General features: G+C 45.9%; 1 protein-coding gene across 2 annotated transcripts in view; it reads left to right on the forward strand.

The window, feature by feature from the left end:
* The first annotated feature begins 312 nt into the window (after positions 1 to 312).
* GNA12 (G protein subunit alpha 12) overlaps positions 313 to 16,454 on the forward strand; it is a 116,751-nt gene continuing 100,609 nt past the window's right edge. For both annotated transcript variants that reach the window (XR_013831715.1, XM_079946289.1), the window contains exon 1: positions 313 to 941. Coding sequence is in view for 1 of the 2 variants with exons in the window: in XM_079946289.1 (XP_079802415.1) it covers positions 630 to 941 (312 nt within the window). In the remaining variant the exon portion in view is untranslated. The remainder of the gene's footprint in view (positions 942 to 16,454) is intronic.

A 16,454-nucleotide genomic window follows, 5' to 3' on the forward strand; every position in this document is an offset into this window, starting at 1 on the left:
CCCCTCCAGTGTTTCTGGAAAGAACAGCTTTCTCTCTAAACCTAAGACGAGCAGCTGGACCTCTTATCGACATTTCCCAGCTTTCGGGCAACGCCGAGTCCACTCCGGGAGCCTCTGGGTCTCACAGGTTACCCCAGTCTGGGAACCCAGAGAGACTTTCTGTACACCTGGCACTTCTGGTCCCGCCCCGTTTCGCGACACCCCCAATCCTAAGTCCGTTCTTCGCGATTGACGTGACCCCAGAACAGTTATAATTGGTTATAACGTACTGCCGCTCCGCCTCCTCGAAGACTCCGCCTCCCTTTCATTCTGAAAGAAAGAACCTCGGCCCGGGCGCCCAATGAGAAGCGCCCCCACCCCAAAGGTCCCTCCTTTTTCGGCGCCGACTCCGCCCCCAGGGCCGGAGAGATGCCCGCCTTTCGGCGTAGCATGGCCCAATAGGAGGGCGCGACCGTCCGGACGGACGGCAGCCGGCCCAATCCCTGGGCCTCGGGCTGCGTCGCCCCGCCCCTCCGCCGGGCCGAGCGGCGGGCAAGAGCGGGCCTCGGGGCGGCGGCGGCGGCGGACGCGGCCTGAGGGAGCGGCCGGCTGCCGCCTCGCCCGCCGCGGGGTCCATGGCCTGAGCGGCCATGTCCGGCGTGGTGCGGACCCTCAGCCGCTGCCTGCTGCCGGCCGAGGCCGGCGGGGCCCGCGAGCGCAGGGCGGGCGGCGGCGGGGCCCGCGACGCGGAGCGCGAGGCGCGGCGGCGCAGCCGGGACATCGACGCGGGGCTGGCCCGCGAGCGGCGCGCCGTGCGGCGCCTCGTCAAGATCCTGCTGCTGGGCGCGGGCGAGAGCGGCAAGTCCACCTTCCTCAAGCAGATGCGCATCATCCACGGCCGCGAGTTCGACCAGAAGGCGCTGCTCGAGTTCCGCGACACCATCTTCGACAACATCCTTAAGGTACGCTCTCCCCGCGTCCCCGCCCGCACACCTGCGCCCAGGTGCGCGCAGGTGCGGCCCCGCGGACTCCTGCGCCCCGGCCGGCACCGCGGCCCACGCCTTTGTCTGCCCCTGGTCTGGCCGCAGCGGCCCCGTGCCCCCAGCTTTGGGGGAGCCGGCCAAGGATGCGCACCCTGTCTCCCCGTCGGCCTGGTGGCCTTCGCCTCTGCTCTTCTCGGGGATTTGGGGGCTGAGGAAGCGGGAAAGCCGGACACCTTCTGGGGCTTCGGAGGCGCGGGGGTTTTAGCGGTGGGGAGGGCCCCTCCTGGATTCAGGGTGCCGTCCTTGCCCTGCCCTCCCAGTAGGTTCAGAAGAGCGGTGTGGACTGGGGAGGAAACCGGCCGCACGTCTCTCCTTTTAAACTGGTTATTAGGAAAATTTCCAACATATACAGAGTAGAGAAAATAGAAGGAACAGTAAGTACCCAGGCCCCTCTCCACAACTTCAGCAGTGATGGATTCAGCGTCCGTCTTGTTTCACCTGTACCTCTGACCCTGTGATTTTGAAGCAAACCCCAGACACTGTATAGATTCACTGGAAAGTGTTTACAGAGCTCACAGATAAGCGTACGGTGGTTATGTTTTTTAAAATGATGCCTTATGAACCCTGAAAATTTAATAACTCCTTAACATGGTAAAGTACCCAGCCCTGTTCAGATTTCCTCCACTGTCACATAAGTGTTTTGTTTGCGTTAGGATATAAATCTTTGCATTGCAATTTTTAACATATCTCTCAGGTGTGTTTAATCCCCAGGTGCTCCTTCTGTCCCTTGCTCCATTTTTATCATTTGCTACTTGTTTGTGGGAAAAAAAAGCGTAGAGCTGACCAAGTTTGGGTTCTAGTTTCTGTGTACTGTGTGAACCTGTAGTAGAGGGCCCCAAAGAAGGGAATTCTGGAGAAACCTGATGAGGGGAAAAGAGAGCCTCTCCTGTACCTAGAATAGGGTCATTTCCTTTTTTTTTTTTTTTTTCTTATAGTTTCTTACCTCTACCGTTTCCTTTCCCCTTCACCTGCCCTTTCCATGGCCCATTTTGGGGAAACCAAATTACAGGTATGAGGAAAGTTGTCTCAAAACAGAGGTAGAGGGAAGCTTGTCAAACAGAATCCTCTCTGGAGATGAGATCTTGCGGTGCCTGAGGAACTCTAAATTTAGCCAAGGGCTGTATGACCAGCCCATGGGCACGTGTCTTTCACTTCACCCATGAGGAAGCTCTGGGCCTTGGTGATGAAGTGGCTCCCCGCTGGGACCTGGAACCCTGGGCTCCAGACTTCCAGGCCTGCATCAGGAATCTCGCACCAGTATTCTCACTTGCTGTATTTGTTAGTAAAACATTTCGTTTTGATAGAAATAGCTCTTTTAGGATCCTGCCGGGAAGAGAATAATTTGAATGATAAAACACCCGTTTCCTTTTCACCTCTTTCAAAAGCCTCTCTGTGAGTCAGAGCTCTGGCCCAATACTTCATAAACTTTAAAGGCTAGGTGCCCAGTATGATCCAAGGGATTAACTGTGTGTTTAAAATTCCCCTCATCTTCTGGGGTAAAGTTCATTTGATTGTCTTTCTCTGTCACAGAGCTCGATTTTATTTTTGCGGCTTTTCTGGACCTCTTAACCAAGCAGGTTATAAGATTTGGCTGATGGACTCGCAGTTTCTTTCAACTCGGGAGGCAGAGAAAATACTTAGAAACAGAATCTTAAATCTAAATCAGTGTATTAAGTGCATTTTTAGAAAACTCAGTCTTAGCTTTTCCCAATACATACAGACACTAACTTTTACTAACTTCCTTACCAGCAAGAAACAAGATTTGTTGTTAATCAGTATCCTATTTTCCTTGTCAACTTTTTTTCTTTTTTAATCATTGTAATTCCATATTAAGCTCACTTTGTCTGTTTTGACCATTTCAATGAGTAGTTAGCGATTCATCTTTCACTGTAAAACCAATAATTACCTCTCCCCTCATTTTTATTTGGACAGATCACTTTGGGAAGAGACTTTTTAAATAAATTGCTTTGTAGTGGCTCTAGTAGCAGATATTTGAATAATAACTCTTCAGAATAATATTTGTGTCTACAAATAGAGTTCGTGTTAACGGGCTATTTTTAAAGCACTAGCTATGTGCCAGGCCTTTTCATATATGGCCTTTAATTTTCGTAATGCTTCAAATGGTATTGTCGCAGCGTAAGGTCAGTTACCTAATTCATAGGTGGCACAGCTGGGAACCAAACCTGATCTTTTTTTTTTAAATTAAACTTTTAATGCTGAGAGAACTGTAGAGTCCCATGCAGTTTTAATAAATAATAGAGAGCTCCTATGTACCCTTTAACCAGTTCCCCACAACGGTGAGATCTTGTAAAACTAGTACAATATCACAACCAAGATACCGACGTTGAGAAAGTGAAGACACAGAACGTTCCCATCACAACAAGTATTCCTCACGTTGCCTTTTATAGCCACTGCCACCCTTCGCCCTCCCCCGACCTGGCAGTGACTGATCTATTTTCCAATTCTATAATTTCGTCATTTCATGAATATGATATAAATGGAGTCTTGCAAGATGTGACCTTTTGGAATTGGCTTTTATCACTCAGCATGATTCCCTAGAGATACACCCCAGTTACTGTGTGTGTTCACAATCAGTAGTTCCTGCCTTTTAATTGCTGAGTAGTATCCATGGTAAGAATTTACCACCGTACACCATTTAACCATTCGCCTGTTGAAGGACATCTGGGTTGTTTCCAGTTTCTGCCTATTATGAATAAATCTTCTATGAACACTTGTGTACATGTTTTTTGTAAGTACATAAATTTTCACGTCTCTGGGATAAATGCCCAAGAGTGCAGTTGCTCAGCTGTGTGGCAGGTGCATGTTTAGTTTTATAAGAACCTGCCAACCTGCTTCTGAAGTGGCTGTACTATTTTATATTCCCACCAGCCGTGTATGAGTGAGTGATCCAGTTTCTCTGCATCCTTGCTGGCATTTGGTGTCGTCACTATTTCTTATTTCAGCCGTCTCTGATAGGTGCGTAAGTGCTATGTTCCTGCCATTTTAATTTGCGTTTCCCTGTGGCTAATGATACTTTCCTGTGCTCATTTGCTGTCTCTATATTCTCTTTGATGAAATGTCTCTTCATACTTTTTAGCCGTTTTGTAATTAGGTTCCTTGTTTCTTTATTGTTGAGTTTTGAATGTTCTTTATATATTCTGGGTACCACTCCTTTGTGAAATACGTGTTTTGCAAATATTTTCTCCCAACCCGTAGCTTGTCTTTTCATCCTTTTTAACAGGGTCTTTTGCAGAGCAAAAGTTTTTAATTTTGATGAGGTCCAATTTATCAGTTTTTCCGTTTATGGATCATGCTTTTCGTGTCAAGTCTAAGAACTCTTTACCTAACCCTAGATCCCAAAGATTTTCTCCTATTTTTAAAAAAATTTTATAGGTGTACATTTTACTTTTAAGCCCCTGATCCATTTTGGGTTAATATTTGTATAAGGTGTGAGGTTTAGGTGGAGATTTTTTTGTTTTTTCTCTATGGATGTCCAGTTGTTCCAGGATTATCTGTTGAAAAGACTATCCCTCCTCCTTTGAATTGCTTTTGCATCTTTGTCAAAAATCAAGTGGGCATATTTGTGTGGATCTATTTCTGGGTTTTCCGTTCTATTCCACTGATCTATCTCCTCTTCTGCCAATATCACACGATGTTGATTGCTATCGCTATATAGTAGGCTTAATATCAAAGTGATTTCTCCCACTTCACTTTTCAAGATTGTTTTAGCTATTCTAGGGTCTGTGCCTTTCCATTGTAAATTTTAGAATAAGCTTTCTTATGTCTGTATTAAAAAAAAAAACTTGCTGTGATTTTGATAGCATTTGCATTAAACCATAGATCAGTTTGGGGAGAATTGACATCTCTCCTATGTTGAGTCTTCCAATTCATGAACATAGTATGTCCTCATTTATTTAGGTTGTCTTTGATTTCTTTCATCAGCATTTTGCACTTATCAACATACAGATCCTGTACATGTTTTGTTACATTTATACTTAAGTATTACATTTTCTTTAGAGCAGTTGTAAGTGATACTGTGCTTTTACTTTAAGTTTCCACATACTCATTGTTACTGTATAGCAATAGGATTGATTTTTGTGTCAATCATGTGTCCTGTGACCTTGCCAAATACATTTAATGGTTCTAAGAGCTTTCCTATAGATTCTTCGGGATTTTCTATGTAGATCATCATGTTGTCTGCAAATAGGGACACTTATTTCTTCTTTCCCTAAAGTTAGGTATGCCTTTATTTCTTTTTCTTGCCTTACTGCAGTGGCTAGAACTTCCAGTATTAAGAGAGGTGAGAATAGTCATATCTTATGTTTCTTTCCTGATGTTGGTGATTTGTGTCTTCTCTTTTTATTTTTCTCAGTATTTTAGAGGCTTATCACTTTTACTGATTTTTTTTTCCCCTGAAAACTGGCTTTTTATGTCATTGATTTTTCTGTTTTCAGTTTCATTTATTTCTGCTTTTTATTATTTTTTTCCTCCTACTTGCTCTGATTTTATTTTGCTCTTTTTTTGTAATTTCCTGAGGTAGACACTTAGATGATTTACTTGAGGCCTCTCCTCTTTTCTAATGGAAGCATTTCAAGTGCTATAAATTTCCCCCTCAGCACTGCTTTAGCTGTAGTCACATATTTTGATATGTGGCATTTTAATTTTTATTCAGTTTCGTATGTATTTTTCTTGCTTTTGAGATAGCTTCTTTGGCCCATAGATTGTTTAGAAGTGTGTTACAGTTTCCAAGAGTAGAGAGATTTTCCTGTTATCTTTCTGTTCCTGATTTCTATGACTCCATTATGGTCAGAGAACATACTTTGTATGACTTCAGTTCTTTTAAATTTTTTGAGGTTTGTTTTATGACTCAGAATATGGTCTATCTTTGTATATGCTCAGTGGGCTTACGTTGGTGACTGTTCCATGGGTACTTGAAAAAAAATGTGTATTCTGTTGTTTGGTGGCGTTTTCTGTATATGTTGATTTGATCGGTTGCTTGATGATGGTGTTGAGTTCTGTATCCTTGCTGATTTTCTTTTTAGTAGTTCTATCAGTTGCTGAGTGAGGTGTTGAAGTCTCCAACTATAATTGTCCATTTCTCCTTTAGTTCTATTGGGTTTTGCTTCATGTATTTTGAGACTTTGTTGTGTGGTACGTAAACATTTAGGATTATTATGTCCTCCTGATGGGTTGGTCTTTTTGTCATTATGTAATGTCCCTTTTGGTCTCTAGTAATTGTCTTTGCTCTGAAGTCTACTTTATCAGCTATTTTAACATAGCCACTCTTTTTTTTTTAATGAATGCTTTCATGGTATATGTTTACATCCTTTTGACCTACCCACATTGTTGTTTTGAAATGAGTTTCTTATAGACAGCATATTGTTATATTTTCTTATCTACTCTGCCGATCTGTTAATTTGTATATTCAGATGATTTACGTTTAAGGTAATTATTAACATGTTAGGGCACAAGTCTCCTATTTTATTATTTTATGTTTTTGTTTCTTCTGTTTCTATGCTTCCTGCAGGTTATTTAAACATCTTTATTGATTGATATTTTGAGTAGCATATCAATCAAAGCTTTGTATCATTTTCTTGGTAGTTGCTCTAAGCTTACCATATACATACGCAATTTATCCCAGTCTACTGGAAGCTGTGTTTTACAGCTTTAAGTGAAGTGTGGGAACTTTATTTCCATTTAGATCCCTTTACCCTCCCCACCTTTTAAAAAATATTTATTTATTTATTTTTGGCTGCATTGGGTTTTCGTTGCTGCGCGCGGGCTTTCTCTAGTTGTGGCAAGTGGGGCCTACTCTGTGTTGTGCACGGGCTTCTCATTGTGGTGGCTTCTCTTGTTGCGGAGCACAGACTCTAGGCACGAGGGCTTCAGTAGTTGTGGCTCACAGGCTTAGTTGCTCCACAGCATGTGGGATCTTCCCGGACCAGGGCTGGAACCCACATCCCCTGCATTGGCAGGTGGATTCTTAACCACTATGCCACCAGGGAAATCCTTACCCTCCCCACCTTTAAAATATCAGTGTCTTAAGTATTTCTTATACTTTGAGCACCACATCAGATGGTTTTACTTGAGTCATCAAATAGGATTTAAGAAATGCACGAGAAATAGGAGAATTTGTTATATTTATGCCTGTTTTTACCTATTCTGACTGTGTCCGTTCCTTGCTGAAGTTCTAGCCTTCTCCTGTTACTCTCTCCTTTCTCTTTGGAGAATTTCCCTTAGCCAGTCTTTAAGCATGGATTTGCCTGCAACAAAGTCTCTCAGCTTTCCTTGTCCAAGAATGTCTTTATTTCACCTTTAATCTTGAAGGATGTCTTAGCTAGCGATTGGACTCACAGCTGACACTTATTTTCTTTTAGTCCTTGAAAAATGTGCCACCTCCTTCTGACCTCTGGTTTCAGACGAGAAATCAAATCATTCGAATTGCTGTTCCTCTGTAAGCTTGTCATGTCTCTCTGGCTGATTTTAAGATTTTTCCTTTGTCGTTGGTTTCCTGAAGTTTAATTATGATTTGTCTGGACATAGGTTTCTTTCAGCTTATTATATTTGGGGTTTGCTCAGCTTCTTAAATCTGTATATTTATGTCTTTTGCCAAAATTGGGACATTTTCTGCCATTATTTCTTCACATACTTTTTCGGTCCTGCTCTTTTTCTCCCTTCCTTCTGGGACTCTGTTGATAGGCATCTAGCTCTTGTTCCTGACCTCTGGGTCCCTGAGACTCTGTTTCTTGTGGAAACAGAGGGGTTTGTGGGGTTCTAGCTCTGGCTCTCCCTAGGCCTGGCTGACACCAGGGAAGGCGAGGGGGCGGAAGTGACACTTGGCCCAGTCCCCCCCCACCTTCTACCCTCTGGGACTGGGTGGGGTGGAGGCTCAGCTCCCCCTCCCCCAACACTGCCCTGGTTGGGGGTTGGGAACACTTCCTGTGTGTCTAGGCAGGGATGGGCGCTGAGGTCCCTGTGTGGCCCCACTGCCAGCACGACGTGGTGGGCCACTTGGAACATGCCTGGTTCTGAGGCACAGGAAGGGGATGTGGAAGGTCAGCTTCCCTTTCAACCCCACTGAAACCTCAGAGGACGATTCTGCAGTTTTTCTGTTGGTTTTTGGCTGGAATAGGGTGGGTGTTGTCAAAAACGTTTTCTGTTGTAAGACCACCCTTTTCCTGGCCCTTTGGCTGGGGAGACAAGCTGCTCTTGGAGCTCTTTCCATCTGCCTTTTGGCTTTTCCAGCTTGGAGGCACTGGCAGCACCTTATCCTGGGCTGGTAGGGACAGTCAGGACACCTGGGGGACTCGCTGCCACGTCTTTCCTCAAGTCCTGGGTCCCAGGCAGCCTGCCACCTTCTTCCCACCCCCTTTCCTATGCGTGTTTTGTTGTGTTGTTTCTAGAGCCTTTTCACTTGTAGTGGGGAGGGCCTGGGAGGAATGGAGCTACTCTGTCTTGGCAGAACCGGACCAGACGTCTTCATCTTCCTGGTCCTTGATTCCAGGTTCAGGGCTCTTCCTTCGTGATCACAGTTGTGCCTGAGTTTGAGCACATTGTTTCTTTAACTTCATTGCCTCACTCTACCCCCTTGATGGATTATTTGAATCTACTAGTTGCTTTGACTTCCTGTAACTATTATCCATAAGACTACCTAATCTTTCTTTTTATTTTATTTTATTATTATTATTTTTTTTTTTTTTTGCGGTACGCGGGCCTCTCACTGCTGTGGCCTCTCCCATTGCGGAGCACAGGCTCCGGATGCGCAGGCTCAGCAGCCATGGCTCACGGGCCCAGCCGCTCCGCGGCATGTGGGATCTTCCCGGACCAGGGCACGAACCCGTGTCCCCTGCATCGGCAGGCGGACTCTCAACCACTGCGCCACCAGGGAAGCCCTCTTTTTATTTTTATAATCATTTTTTTCTTACCATCTTTATTGGAGTATAATTGCTTTACAGTGTTGTGTTAGTTGCTGCTGTATAATAAAGTGAATCAGCTATGTGTATACATGTATCCCCATATCCCCTCCCTCTTGCGTCTCCCTCCCACCCTCCCTATCCCACCCCTCTAGGTGGTCACAAAGCACGGAGCTGATCTCCCTGTGCTATGCGGCTGCTTCCCACTAGCTATCTATTTTACATTTGGTAGTGTATATATGTCCATGCCACTCTCCCACTTCGTCCCAGCTTACCCTTCCCCCTCCCCATGTCCTCAAGTCCATTCTCTACGTCTGCATCTTTATTCCTGTCCTGCCCCTACGTTCTTTAGAACCTTTTTTTTTTTTAAGATTCTATATATATGTGTTAGCATACGGTATTTGTTTTTCTCTTTCTGACTTACTTCACTCTGTATGACAGTCTCTAGGTCCATCCACCTCACTACAAATAACTCAATTTCGTTTCTTTTTATGGCTGAGTAATATTCCATTGTGTATATATGTGCCACATCTTCTTTATCCATTCATCTGTCGATGGACACTTAGGTTGCTTCCATATTTTTATAACCTTAAAGATGCTAGTCTGTCACTTCCCAAGTGGGCTCTCCCAAATGTTCATGTATTTGGTGCTTCAGAAATTATTTAATAACGCCTCTGGTGCTAGCGAGTGCCTCAGTGCATGTGTGGAAGGCTTTAAACCAGCTTGGCTTTATCTCACCATGCTTTCCACTCCCTCATCTGTAATTTCAAGAACGATTTTTAATTAACCGATTTTTACATCCAGTTAGAGGTGAGTAAAATGTTAGCTGTGTGAGCTGTCCTTTGTTACGTGGACTGGAAATCAAATGCAGAATCACATGGGTGCATCATTTAACCACACAAAGGCAGACTTTCCTTGTATATATACATATTGATGATTTTAAAACCTTGTGAGTAATTAAATTATTAGAATTAGTGGTCTTTTGTTGGCACTGAAACGAATTCAATTCAACAAAATTTTTGGACCGTATATCCAAGGATTTGTGCTCTGTGCTGGTGGGGAGAGGGATATTATTTATTTATTTATGGCGGTACGCGGGCCTCTCACTGCCGTGGCTTCTCCCGCTGCGGAGCACAGGCCCAGCGGCCATGGCTCACGGGCCCAGCCGCTCTGCGGCACGCGGGATCCTCCTGGACCGGGGCACGAACCCGCGTCCCCTGCATCGGCAGGCGGGCTCTCAACCACTGCGCCACCAGGGAAGCCCAGAGACAGGTATTTAATGACAAGTCCTGCCCAGTCCCTACCCTGCAGGCACTCTGACTAGCTGGGGAGACAGTTGCTCTTGTAACTAGTGTTCAGTCTGAGTGTAATCAGACTCAACGCCAGTGCAGAGGCAGGGAGGCGGCCCAGTGGTGAGCAGGGAAGGTTAACTGGCTGAGGTACCCAGGAAAGCCTGCCAAGGAGGCATGATATGAGCTGGCTTGCGAGGGCCCTGCAGGAGTCCAGCAGGTGGAGAAGAACTCACAGCTGAGACCATCTCAGTGCCCTACGTTTGTCTATCAGTTAAGACAGAGTTCTAGTAAGTAGAGGTATTAAAGAATGAATGTAGGAGTGAGACAGAACTTTCTAGTGCCAAGGACTTGTAATGAGACGGCTTGCTAGGCACCTGTGGTCACGATGCTCTGTGGCTGAAAACTGGACCTTCTTCCTATGAAATCTGTGTGTGTGCATACAGTTTCAAGGAGCTCCCTGGACATGCTGAATCCCAAGAGTGGGCCTACATGTGCCCTGTGGACTGCAGTTGAAGAACTTTTGTTGTAGAATACCAAGGTTATGTTAGGTTTTAAAAAATCTTTTATTATTATTTTTTTAGAATTGTTTGCTGTATTATATTTACCTTTTTGCTAAGGTGAAGAAGACTTAGAAGAAGCCTCCACTGCTGTCTGGAATTTTTAAGCACTCTGAAACTCCTGACCTGCAGAATCTTTGTTTCTTGGGTTCCGAAGCAGCACTCTGGGCTTGGTGCTACAGTGGGTTTGCGTGAGAGGGAAGCACAGATGTGCTTCTGGGGTCTGGAAGAACAGTTGGGTTTTTATTGCTTTTTTGGCAAATTGCATTTAAGTAAGCAAGTTTACTTTTACATGTGGACACAGATGGTTGGTCCTTTAGTAATGCCAAAAAACAAAAACAACAACATCTTTTTCCATTGGTTAAAAAAATCCAGAGACTGCCCTCTGGCCATTGTTGGGGATTCAGAGCACATGGACAGTTGGTTTTCCCCTCCAGCTTTCAGGTTGACATGTTGATTATTTTAACCAAATCTATTTTTCAGGGCGCGGTATTTGACCTTTAGTCATCTGTCACGTGGGATTTGGGATATAGCTGTGCTTGATGCCAGGTAGTGTTCTGTTGGCAGCTCGTAATTACTTTTTGTTGTTACATAGTTGAGAGTGGGGACGTGGATCTTACCGGTTTTAAATGGAACTGAAGATTTAAACTGAAGTCTTACCTACAGATCTAATGATAGGGTGATCTTCAAACCAAAGAAGCTAATGTTGTGTAATGGACCTAATGCTTAACTTACATTACCTGAAGGGCAGTGCCGTCCCTTAAAGACAGGCTGGTTTACTTCATGTTATAACTACTATAGTTTGGAGTTAAACAGAAGCAATAGAGTCCTCTTTGCATCTTCTGTCAAGTGGGCTGGACAGAGCAGCTGCTTGGCTACAATGCATTGCCCTCTTAGAGTGAACAAGGTACGAAGAATAGTTGCTGACCATGTGATAGTCATCTTTTTGCATGATTCTTTTGCGCGTTAAGATATTTATCTCACGTTAGGATAAATGTTCAGGTAGGTCCAGGTATGTGGTTTATGGAATGGAAGGCATAGTTTGCATCCTGCGTTAGTGTGTCGGCTAGAGACGCCGTCGCTTCTGCCTTGGTACGGTGAACTGAACCATTTGGAACTTGTGCTCTGGAGGTGCAGCATCCAGAGGACAGAACAGCAACAGTTGTTACTCTTGAGAGTATTTGCAAGAGGATAGAGGTAGTGGGAGGGCAGCAGGGCCCTTGTCCTGGGTGCCGAGGGGAGGAAGCCGCTCCTGGTCCTGCTTTGTTAAGGAAGCACGGGCCAAGTATTCAATAGCTGACACTTCGCTCTGAACCTGGGCATCCAGTTTACTGTCTGGTCTACAAGCCACGCACCAGCCTCGTCAGATGGCCCTGTTAGACTCAGCAGCACACCGGCCTTAATGAGCATTCGCTGGTGTTAGCCAGCACACCCAGGCCTTAGGCAGTCAAGTGACTGTGTGAACTTGAGCAGAAACTCCAAACCAAGGGATTGCTCAGACTCAGAGAACTTGTGTCCTGTGCTGTGTTAATACTGTCGTTACCTCGGTGGGGTGTTCTGGTGATGTGCGCGGTGTGGGTTCCACCGAGGCCTTGAGTGCTTCTGGGGCAGCCACGGAGGTTCCCTGCCATATCCAGGGAAGCCCAGGGGAGAGGTTAGGGCCATGGGAAACCTGCACCCATCATTCCGGGCCAAGCCCTTTGTGTTGTGCTGTGTGCACGATGGCGAGTCCTCCTTCCACGGTGCTTCTCTGCCTGGTTGGCTTCAGTGGGGATGGGAAACACAAGGGAGGGCAGGGCAGGAAAGGGGACTTCCCTGGTTAAGTCACTGGCAGGACCGGGGAGCCCTAGCCTAGCTGAAGGAGGCTACCACGTTGTATTCATACAGTCGAATACAGGTTGTATGATGAGATTCACCTACACTAGTGTGACAGTAAATATCCTGGGGCCACATCACTGACCTAGACTGCAGAGAAGCTTGTAGCAAGCTCCACCGTCACTGACAGCACGCCCTGTGATGCAGATTGCATTCGTTTTCAAGGTAAATCTTTGTGCATCTCTGTAAGACAAGATACTCAGTGTTACAAGCAAAAGACTTGACATTTACCGAGAAAGGAAAGGAAGTAATTAAAGTCTCACCTTACTGCTGGTTTCCTTTACAGGTAAAAGGGAACAGCTGCTTCAGAGGTTTGTTTTTGGAATTTTTATAACACCTGTCAGCAGGATTTTTAATCTGTGTTTTCACTGACACTGAGTTCTCCATCTACAATTGTTGGCACACAGGAGATGACCCCAAAATTATTTATACTTTTTGTGGCCACTTAAAGTGTTGGGATTTTTTGTTTTTTTGTGGTTTTTTTCAAGGAAACGAAGTTCTGTCATTTTAGTTTTAGGCTGGGGAAAGGAAATGTTTTCCCCAGGAGTCTGATGACTCGATTAGGTAGATGGACGTTGAAAGCTCTGTTAGAAGCGAGCAGTGACGTGGAACACAAGGCGGGGGCAGGGGGCGGGGACTCCCGAGATGAGCCGATGAGAACACAGTAATGGGACTGTGTTTTTAAACAAACAGGCCAGAACTAGCAGAACAGACTGGTTAAAGCAGATGTCTCATTAAAAGTAATCCTCTCAGGAGGCCACGTCAACAGATACTTACGCGTGTGTTTATGTGCCCAGAAGGAGACCTTTCCTTGGTGTGGGGAGCTTCTGGGTTTGTGTTTAAAGCACCTTCTCTGTTATCTCATTGGACCCGCTCAGTAGGCTCGTCGGGGTTTTTTTTACTCTGACGGGAGGGATTTTCATTTTCCAGATGCAGTTGTATTTTTGCCTCTCTCGCCATCCCTCTGCCCCCTCTGCAGGGGGCAGGGAGGAGTGGGCTCCGGCCGCCTGCCCACAGGGGCCGGTTCTCAGCCCTAAGCTGTAGGCGTGGCCCTGCCTGTGTTGGTCCAGCTGTGCCAGGGAGCAGACCTACTTGGCTGCAAATCGAAAACCAAACTCTCCCATCTGGCTTTTATTAGTAGGAAAGCCAGTATTTTGATCTCCATCTATCTATCTCTGACTCCTGTTCTGATCTCCACGTTGACTCTAGACTTGGGAGCGGAAGAGGAAGCTGGAGACTCGGGAGTACGAGCTTGCCTGGGGCGCCCACGGGGCTGGAACTCCCTTGTTGACGGATCCGTTTGGCTCTTTTTCTGCCACGAGAGGAAATAGCAAAGTGATCATTATTTTAGGCATAAATGTAGTTGTACCCGAAGGACACCATCACTTTCTATTTCCTCATAGAAAGTAGAAGCAGCTCACTGTGCTTACTGGCTTATGTGAGATGTTAGCGCCTGCAAGCCTAGGAGTTGCTGGGTTTCTAACCTCCCACTTCTCCCATGTCGGGGAGCTCACCTCACTGAAGGAGCTTCCTTGACATGGAGATGTTTTGGAGCCTCTGACACACTTGGACCCATTTGACACAGTGTTCTGTGGAGCAGCACAAAATGCAGAGCCTCCTTCTACATGAATTAGTTCGCCCTCCTTGAGTGAATTAACTTGTTCAGCAGATTCCCCAGGTACTGGGATATAGCAAAGAATAAGACGGAGAATTCCTCGCTCCGTGGGTAGAGCTGCCATCAGCCCCCTGCCGTGTCCTTACAGCCCATGCATCTCTCAGTGGGGTGTTCTGTAACTCCTGAAGGAAGAAAAGGCACAGCCCTGTAGCAAGCTGGAAAGAAGGAATTCACACAGAGGAAGCAGGAGCAAATGCCCTGAGGTAGGAAGGCCAGAAAGAAACTGGAAGGAATGAAAGAAGCTCTGTGGAAATGATGGGTGGAGAGGTGGGAGAGGGAACCTGGGTGAGACCTGGCAGGGCCTCCAGGCCCAGGTGATCCTAGTGGCAACAGGGGGCGGATTGCAGCGTTTCAAGCAGAGGGTTGCCTTGATCTCCTTTTTCAAAGCTCCGTCTGGGGGAATATGTTAGAGTGAGGCCGGATCAGAGAATCTTCTCCCATTCCCTAGTGGTATAGCTGCATACATAAACAGCCATGTGTGCATTTAAAAAATAATCTTACGTATGAATATAGAAAAATTCAGCAGAAGTAATCAAGGAACGAAAAAGAACATGATTACACATGTAGTTGACACACATGAACTGTATAAAATTCTGATATTTGACCCTTTTTGACTTACAAAAATGGCAGTATTATATGGTCCAGCCTAACATCTTAAAAACACTGCATCCAGGGACAAAAAGAGAGGATTCTAGGGCTGTGTTGTGTGCCTCTTAACCTCAGCTCCTCCTCCTGAAAGCAACATCGAGGAAGGAAGGTGAGTCAGCAGAATCCTGAACATTTGTACTGACAGCTTCCAGTTTGGAGAGCAGCAGCCCCGGGGCCTGGAGAGGTCTGCTCCAGCAGAGGGCCGGCTGCAAGGGCCAACCGTGCGCTGCCGCCAGAGCACGGAGCTGAGCCGAAGCTCGGGAGACGGGAGAGGAGGGCAGGTGGAGGGCTTGGAGTGGGGTTTCGGAAGAGAATCCGTAGTTTTCAGCTTTCTTCACCTCCATCCCCTCAGACATAAATTGAAAGCAACGTACATTGTCAAACTCTAATTCTGATCTGGGATGTCAACTAAGGTAGGAGTGGTATCAGGGAAATTGAAGTCAAAGAATAAAGGTTGGTGGAGAGTTAAGCAAGAGAAAGTTGGAAAGAAATGGCATGGCGCCTGTAGCGTGCAAAAGACAGATGAAAAACCAAGTCTGGAAAAAAAGGTAAACTGACACAGAAGTAGATTGCCCAAGAGTGCTTTATATTGTATAAGAACAAGAAACATCTAGATGATGTAAAACCAGAGCTCAAGGGTATAATAAAACAATAAAATGAGAGAAAAAGGGAAACTGCAGAGTTAGTGATACACTGAAAACTCGGCAACACCGTTATAGATCTCATAAATAGGCCAGAAACAGGAAGGACCTGAATGGAAAATTAATTACGACATGGGGGGGGGGTCCAGTCTGACTCACTGTTGATCCCCCCGTGTTTGTAGACTTAGGACTTAGAGAGACACGTGCATGTAAGCTTATCCCTAAACTTCGGTGTCCAAAGGAGTCCTGCTGTGCCCGCAGAGGGAGATAAATAAAGGTGGTTTTGCCGACCTCATGGTCACTTGGCTCTCCTCTCATCTCTGTCTAAACTGTCCAGGGCGGGGACTGCAAGTGGACTTCTGTGCTTTCAGCCCATCGCTGTGTCACCCCTGTGAGCCCTTTGCACTCCCCTGTGGCAAACGGGCCTTTTAGATGTGGGTCTGTCCCCTAAAGAAGGACCTTTTTGAGTAGAGAGAACTTCATTTATTTAGCCACCTGCTAACCTGAGGTCCTCAGCAGCAGGAATATTTTCACTGGTTTCTCTTTCCTGGTGTTTAACCTTGTGCCGACACGTCATGGGAGAAGAGAACTTGGCGCGGCACCTGCAGAGTTTCGTAAGAACTCTGTCCTTTTCCGTCTCCTCCTCAGCACCACGTAACCGAAGTGACTGCTTTCGTGTGTGTGTGTGTGTGTGTGTGTGTGTGTGTGTGTGTGTGTGTGTGTGTGTGTGTGTGTGTGTGTGTGTGTGTGTGGCTTCACAGTTTTCAAACCCTCTTTCACATAATTTTCTGGTTTGTTAACTGTGACAGCTTTACAGTAACCGGAGAAAGG

This window comes from Stenella coeruleoalba, assembly GCF_951394435.1.
Source record: "Stenella coeruleoalba genome assembly, chromosome: 15".
NCBI classification, from domain to species: domain Eukaryota; kingdom Metazoa; phylum Chordata; class Mammalia; order Artiodactyla; family Delphinidae; genus Stenella; species Stenella coeruleoalba.